Source organism: Ixodes scapularis, unplaced genomic scaffold (assembly GCF_016920785.2).
Source record: "Ixodes scapularis isolate PalLabHiFi unplaced genomic scaffold, ASM1692078v2 PGA_scaffold6__148_contigs__length_123643588, whole genome shotgun sequence".
NCBI lineage: Eukaryota > Metazoa > Arthropoda > Arachnida > Ixodida > Ixodidae > Ixodes > Ixodes scapularis.
The window spans coordinates 90,654,314-90,662,410 of record NW_024609881.1 but is presented as its reverse complement, the minus strand read 5'-3'; the positions used below and the strand labels follow the sequence as shown (position 1 = coordinate 90,662,410).

The window sequence follows — 8,097 nt, the reverse complement described above, 5'->3', positions numbered from 1 at the left end:
AGCCAGACGTTTATCCGCCCTGGAGTGACGGGAAGCGTGATTGATCTCACCTTCACAACTTGGTCCCTGAGGCTCAATGCAACCCCTCAGGCAGACAGCTGGGGGAGTGATCACCTTCCAATTGTCATTGGAAGACCGCCGAAAGTCCCTCTTAGGACTTGCCAGGTAGTCGACTGGGACCACTACAGGACACTGCTTGGAGAAGCACTAGAGGGGGGATTTCCCTTCAATTCAGAAACACCGTCGCGCGTCCTCAAAGAAGCCACCCGTGAAGTCAGCGTGCCATTAACACGTCCTAACCCTGACCTCGAATGGCTTAAACTCCGAGCGAGAAGACGGCGAGCCCAGCGAAAGTCATGGGTCACCGGAAAACCGGAGGATATCCTGGCCTATAGGCGACTGGATGCCAGGTTCAGGAAACACGGAAAGAAACTGGCGCGCCGACAATGGCGCCTCAAGTGTAGTACTCTAGACAGGCCATCCGGAGGAAGCCGGGCTTGGAGGATGTCGAGAACACTGGCGGGCCGCCCGATTCCCCGAAACCCAGTCCTTGGAATGGCCGTGGCCATGAACCTCCGACCAACAGACATGGCAGAACTTCTCGCGGGTACTTTCACTAAAGTTCCGCTGGTACCGACAGTGGGACCGCCCCCCGAGAATTGGGACAAGTTCCGTCATCCCACGGCACCTCTGATGCAACAACCGGACACCGACTTTACTCTGCATGAGCTGCAGTACGTCCTTGATTCCCTTCCCAGACACCGCGCGTCACCAGGCCCGGATGGAGTCACCAACCAGGCCCTGAGAAACGTCAACGAGTCGGCACTCCCAGCAATGCTAGCTCTCATCAACACAGTCTGGAGGACAGCTGAGCTGCCAGACGCCTGGAGGGTAGCAACAACGATACCACTGCTGAAGCCCGGCAAGCCCCAAGACCAGCTAAGCTCATACAGGCCTATCTCCTTGACATCATGCCTCGGGAAAGTGATGGAACGTATGGTGCTACGCCGTCTTGTTTACCACCTAGAAGGGGCAAGGGCTTTACCGGACTGTTTTTCGGAATTCCGGCACCATCGGAGCACAGTAGATGCAATGGGAGATATCGTCAGCTCACTGGAAGAGGCAAAAGCGCAGGGTTGGTCTGCGGTGGCCGTCTTTCTGGACGTCCGCAAAGCCTTTGATGCCCTCCCCCACAAGGCCGTCATTTCAGCTCTCCGTTTCGGGGTAAACGGACGTCCACTGAAATACATTTGTGCGTTTGTTAGTGAACGCACTATGTGTGTAAAGGCAGGCAACGCGGTGAGCAACCCCCGGAAAATCATCCAAAGAGTTCCCCAAGGGAGCGTTGTTAGCCCGCTACTTTTTGCTCTGCCATCGCGTCACTCCCAGCGGCGGCAAGGGTTGGAGAAGAGCCGGCGTTTCCTATCAGCATGGCCGTCTATGCAGACGACGTGGCACTCTGGTCCACTGCCCCCAGCTACAGAAGGCAACGTATGGTATGCGCTCTCCAGCGAGCCCTGACAAATGCAGTGTATCGTCTCCACCGAACTGGGCTTGGCAATATCCGCCGAAAAAACGATTGCGCTGTGCTACGCTCCAAAGAGGCCAAGCAAGTTCATGCCCACACTACGCATTGGGGACACTCCAGTAAAACTGGCGAAAACGGCCACATATCTTGGCGTCACGTTGGACTCGAGGCTATCCTGGGGCCCAGCATTGAGGGAAGTGCTTCAAAAGATGCGAACCCATACAAACATCCTCCGGATGCTCGGCGGAACTACTTGGGGAACCTCATCGCACATGATGCTGCAACTGTATAGGGGGCTCATCCTGGCCCGCCCATTGTACGCCCTACCTTTCGCAACACTCAGTGCTAACCAGCTCAAAAACCTTGAACAAGCGCAACGCGTGGCACTCAGGATTTGCCTCGGAGTTCCCCGCACAGCCTCGTCTCGACATGCGCTCACAGAATCCAGGATTAACTTTGTAGAGAACATCATGCAAGAACGGGCGCTGGGTCATCTGACTCGAATGAGCAACTGCGACTCGACCATCACACTCCTAATGAGGATCGCCGAGCGCGCTGAATCAAGACTAGGAGCGCACCTCTGCATTCTTGGTGACATAGCTGGCACACCAGGACCACTCGTTCCACTCCCAGAGCTGCACAGAGATCCCCACCCCCTGCGGATCAGCCTTCATATCCCTGGACTGCGGTCCAAGAAGAACGTAGCAGTGGTCGTAGCAAGGCAGCTCACGGAAGATCACTTAGTTACCCAGTACGATGGGTGGACCCGAGTGTACACCGACGGATCGGTGGACCCCTCCGGAGGCACAGCAACAGCAGCGGCTTTCTTCGAAGCAGCAGCTGTGGGTACCAGTGAGCGCCTGGATCACCAGGCATCCTCCACCACGGCAAAGCTAGCAGCCATACGGCTCGCCCTCTGGGGTATTCGGACAGGCTGCACACAGGCCTTACGCTGGGTCATCCTGAGCGACTCAAGATCAGCCCTCGAGCTGCTATCTAGGCTCGAACGGGCAACGCCCCTGGCCCGTTCAATCGCGCAGGATGCAGTCGAGCTGCAGCAAGAAGGCAACGACATTGCCTTCCAATGGCTCCCAAGCCACTGTGGCATTAGAGGCAATGAAGTTGTTGATTTTCTAGCGGTGCGGGCTCACAAGGACCCCGCGTGCCCGCTTTCAACCGTTCCCCGCTTCTCAGACGCCAAGCTCCTTGTGAGAAGAGCCATCGCCCTACAGCACCCGGACCCTGTAGTGGTGGCGGGTGCCTTCCCAGCTCGGGTACCGCGCGGCTTCGACCGCCAAACTGCCGCTGTAATGCACAGATTACGGACCGGAAGCGCCTTCACCCCGGCGTGGATAAGTCGTTTCAGACCCAATGTTGACCCCATATGCCAGACCTGCGAGGAAACGGCCGACGCCGAACATCTCCTCCTGCACTGCAGTGATCACGAAGAGGAGCGCACCAAACTCCGTGATGCTTTTTCCCGCCTAGGGCTACCTAGTACCAACTTGGAAGAACTCCTGCGTCCAAGAGCCTCACGAGCTACTACGGACAAGGCACTCAAGAGTGTAGTCAGCTTCCTGAGGAGCGCGGAACTCCTCGAGGTCCTCTAAGACTTCCAAGAGATCTGGGTTGCTTGCGGCTCCTGGGGCTCTTAGAGATCTTGCATCCAGAGGTTTTAGGGAGTTCCAGGAGTCGCGATTCTGTACCGAAAGCCGCAAGAAACTCAACACTCTGAAAAATCCTCTTCTCCCTTCCCCCTCTCACCTCCTCTATCTCTTTTTTCCCTTAATTCCCTTTCCCATCGACAGTGACAAGTGCGCCCAGAGCGTAACTAACAACAACGTCGATTTTCTAATAAACATCGCTTCAACAACAACAACCCGGTAAATAACCCGTCGGCGACGCCGCTGAATCCGCTGCGTCATGCATGCCGCATGCATGAAAGTGGGGTATGGGGAGTATGGTTTCTTTGTTCTTACAGTTGCCTCTGGGCCTTGCGTTGTAGATTGCGGGCCTATGGGGCGCGCGTTCAATCCATGCTTCGAAGCGAGGCGCCAGCTCCCCTTATAGCAACAGGTAGCTCTAGCCAGAGCCTTTTATACTGGGCTCTAGCGTTATGATTATAATGCATTTAAATGCAAAGGTGCAAGCAAGCTGAACAAGAATGACGAAAATAATCCATGGAGAAGAGGAACAAGAGGGATAAAAAAGAAACACAAATCTCCAAACACAGCTAGGTGACTGGTGAGCGACCGAAAAAGTCCGCCTGGTCCGGGTATCGAACCAGGGACCTCTCCATTTCCGGTGGAGCGCTCGCTTGCACCTTTGCGTTTAATTGCATTATAATCATAAACTTAAAATGCAAGCCTTTCACCTTTGTTGGTGTTAGACTGGTAGCAGCTGACAAAGCCTGTTTGCTCTACTGACGTCTAATCCCTGGTTAGCTCAGTTGGTAGAGCGCTCCACTGGAAATGGAGAGGTCTTGGGTTCAATACCCGGACCAGCCGGATTTCTTCGGTCGCGCACTATGTCACCTAGCTGTGTTTGGAGATTTGTGTCTTTTATCCCTCTTGTTCCCTTTCTCCAGGGATTATTTTCGTCAGCTCTAGCGCACGGTCTACCAAAAGTCTGTTGACTCGGTGGCATCTGGGGTGGCTGCATTTGACGAGCATTTGCATCTCTTTCGCAGCTACAAATCCTCGTTGGTGTGACGGCGAGACCGTCCAATCGTCGGGGTTGTGCGACAAGCCCGACCATTCCTCGGTGTATTGCCAGTGACTGACTTGCGGTCTTGTGCCAGCGACTGACTAACTTGCGGTGTTGTGCGAGCCCGTTCCGACTTCCAACCAAGGCCACAGGAATCTCTACCTCGGGTGAGCCGGGAGGGCGAGCCAAATCTTCGGCTCAGGTCCCCCACACGACACGGGCGTTGGCCCTATAGAGTAAAATCAAAGAAACTACACAGGACTGGAACTCTAGGGCATGCATAGGCTAAGGTCAGCTCGCGGTCGCGATGTTGGTTCGAGTCCTGCGTACCGGTTCTAAGGTTAGCCGCGAGACTGGGCGCATAGCGGGGCCAACGCTCGCCCTCTCGCATATGCTCCGCGTCGTAAAATGCAAGTTCCAGCGCTCGCGGTTGAAGCGCGTATAATGTTTTCTTAGGCGGCCTGGCTTTTGGGAGGGGATTTTTCAGGTCGACGTGACCCTCGGCGTCGAGAACCCTCGTCGGCGTCGTGGCCTTCACCTACGAGAACTTCGCATCAGGCTGTTTGTGTCCACCGCTTGTCGGCTGGGACATTCGGCTGCAAGTGAGTGGTATTCACCATTTCTGATGGTGCATGTATGTCGCTTAAAATCAAATAGCGCACTAAAGTCTGAAAATATATCTCCAACCAAAAAATGAAAAGCAACGCGACGTTTCAAAACCAACACGGTTTCTTCTTCAGGGGTGACTGAAGGCGCGCGGACACAGCAGCAGCTCCCAACCTCTTCGTCTTCAAAAAAGGAAAGAAAAGAAAGAAAGAGAAAAGAAAAAAAATTAAAAAAAGAGAAGTTAGGAAATCGGAAAAATTGTAAAATAACTTGTTAGTTATGAAGATGGTCATCTCTTCAGCTTTTCCGTCAGGTCACGGAGGCCATGTGCGTACACAGAGGGCAGAGCGCCCAGCGACCTGTTTAGGTTTCCTGGGGTGTGCTGGATGTGCCACGATTCCAAGAAAAGTCTTCTTCGAAAATTGGGCTCTGTGTCCACCACGTGCGCGTTCGCGAAGTCAATGCGATGGTCTAGGGTATCGCAATGTTCGGCGATGGCGCTGCGCTCACTGTCAAACTTCCGCACGTCGTTCTTGTGTTGGCGGATACGCTCGGGAAAGTTCTTCGTCTCGCCGATGTAGGTTGCGGGGCACTCTGCGCAAGGAATGGTGTAAACCACGCCCTGTGCTTTTTCCTTTGGTGGACGGTCTTTCGGTCTTGGCATAAACCTTCCCAGTGTGGACGTGGGCTTGTGGGCCACCAGAATACCTTGCTTTCCCAGTACTCGTGCGAGCGCTTCGCTGGTTCCCTTTACGTAGGGAACGCTTATGCGCGCGACTCGATGGGGCTGTCGTTCTACTGGCATCTTGTTTTGTCTGGCGAGACCTTGCCGTCGGGCGATGCGCTCAATAAAGCTGCTAGAGTAACCATTTTTCTTTAGGTCTTCAATTATGGTCTTCTTCTCCTTCTTTCTATCGGTTTCCGACGAGCAGATAGTCGTTGCCCTACGCAGCAGGGTCGAAACCACTGAGGCCTTATGACTCGTTGGACCGTCCACCAAAGGAAAAAGCACAGGGCGTGGTTTACACCATTCCTTGCGCAGAGTGACCCGCAACCTACATCGGCGAGACGAAGAACTTTCCCGAGCGTATCCGCCAACACAAGAACGACGTGCGGAAGTTTGACAGTGAGCGCAGCGCCATCGCCGAACATTGCGATACCCTAGACCATCGCATTGACTTCGCGAACGCGCACGTGGTGGACACAGAGCCCAATTTTCGAAGAAGACTTTTCTTGGAATCGTGGCACATCCAGCACACCCCAGGAAACCTAAACAGGTCGCTGGGCGCTCTGCCCTCTGTGTACGCACATGGCCTCCGTGACCTGACGGAAAAGCTGAAGAGATGACCATCTTCATAACTAACAAGTTATTTTACAATTTTTCCGATTTCCTAACTTCTCTTTTTTTAATTTTTTTTTCTTTTCTCTTTCTTTCTTTTCTTTCCTTTTTTGAAGACGAAGAGGTTGGGAGCTGCTGCTGTGTCCGCGCGCCTTCAGTCACCCCTGAAGAAGAAACCGTGTTGGTTTTGAAACGTCGGGTTGCTTTTCATTTTTTGGTTGGAGATATATTTTCAGACTTTAACTCTCACCCAACCAGGCAGATATCTGTCGAATATGTTTACTTTCCAGTCTTTACGCCTTGACTTCGGACCGGAAACAGCACAGCTAGCGAAGCGGTTTGTCAACGTAACCCGCAGCATTTCAACCTACAAGTCTCATCTCGACTTCACGAGGTCCTGCCGGGATATGAACCTTGTTCCCCGAAGCCTCCGTCTCAAGCGCCTTGTCCACACAGAGGAAGGGCACAAGATCGTGGCGCAGGCAGAGAAACGATTGGTAAGCGCCAGAATTCACGATTGCCAGGCCACAATAAGAAGAAAAGAACTGGACCTCTTCTTCGCACGCCGGCAACTCGAGCACCGCATCCCGGACGTGTTCCCGGCTTTGCAGGCTTTTGCTACAAGTGTCGCATCTACTGCTTTGGATAAACGACGGACTTCTCAGAAAGAGAAGATTTCAAGGCTAACAAGATCGGACCGTTCAAGTCGAGGCACCAATGACACAAACTTTGTCAAGAACCTCTCCTCTCGACAGCTCTCGCCATGCGAGATTGCGGTCTTGGCAAAAGGCCACGGATTTAACATGACCACGCAACGGCCGCCTCTTCCAAAAATGGTCGCGGCTGTGGAGGACGGAATTATGCGCTTAGACCCTAGCATCCGGGATGGAGTGCGGCTTAAAGCGGTGGGCATCCTTTCCAAGCTCCCACAACGGCAACGACTCAACCTGCCGGCCGAAGAAGTTACAGCGCTTCGGAAACTTCGTGAAGATACGGAGATTGTGCTTCTGCCGGCTGACAAAGGGAAGTCAACCGTCGTCCTGGATCGGGAGGTATACGAGGAAAAGGTACGGGACCTTCTTGGAAGCCATGCTTACGTAAAGCTCAAGAAAGATCCGACGCCACAGGTTCAGAGGAACTTGAACAAAATCCTGGCAGAGATTTTCAAGAAATACCCTCAGTCAAAGAGCCTTTACTTGCAACTTATTTGCAGGAATGGCTCCGCTCCAGGTTTTTACGGCCTTCCAAAGATCCACAAGCCGAACGTGCCTCTACGACCTATTGTGGACTTTACAACATCACCGCTTCGGGCACAATCCAGTTACCTTCACCGGACTTTGGCTCCCCTTGTCGGAAACACGTCGACCCATGTAGAAAATGCTGGCCACTTCGTGGAACGCGCCTCGCAATTACATCTCGGCGATGGTGACACCATGGTGTCTTTCGACGTGGTGTCCCTCTTCACCAGTGTCCCAGTTCCCCTTGCAGTTGCTGCAGCCCGCGAAGCCCTCGAAAAAGACAGCTCCTTGACCACAAGAACCAACCTCACTGTGGAAGAGCTGTGCCGTCTGCTCGAGTTTTGTCTTGGCAGCACATACTTCACCTTCAAAGGGGAGCTTTTCAAACAGGTCAGTGGCACTGCAATGGGTGCGGCCATCTCGGTTACAACGGCGAATCTCACGATGGAGGCAATCGAGCAAAAAGCGCTGAGGTCTTTTCCCAACAGCCCCAAAGTATTCATGCGCTATGTAGACGATTGCTTCTGCATTCTCAAGGAACGGGACGTGAATAATTTTTTGGCGCACCTCAACTCTATCGAGCCGACCATTAAATTTACCGTAGAATATGAGACGGATGGCACCTTGCCGTTCCTTGATGTGCTGGTGAACCGACGAGGACAAGATCTGACGTTTGCGGT

At 53.4% G+C, this 8,097-nt stretch overlaps 1 protein-coding gene across 1 annotated transcript; it reads left to right on the top strand.

Annotated features, from left to right (window-relative positions):
* Positions 1–1,524: 1,524 nt before the first annotated feature.
* Positions 1,525–3,138, top strand: LOC120842050. The gene has a single exon (XM_040213073.1). It carries the CDS (start codon positions 1,525–1,527, stop codon positions 3,136–3,138), a length of 1,614 nt encoding a protein of 537 aa, XP_040069007.1.
* The last annotated feature ends 4,959 nt before the right edge of the window (positions 3,139–8,097 follow it).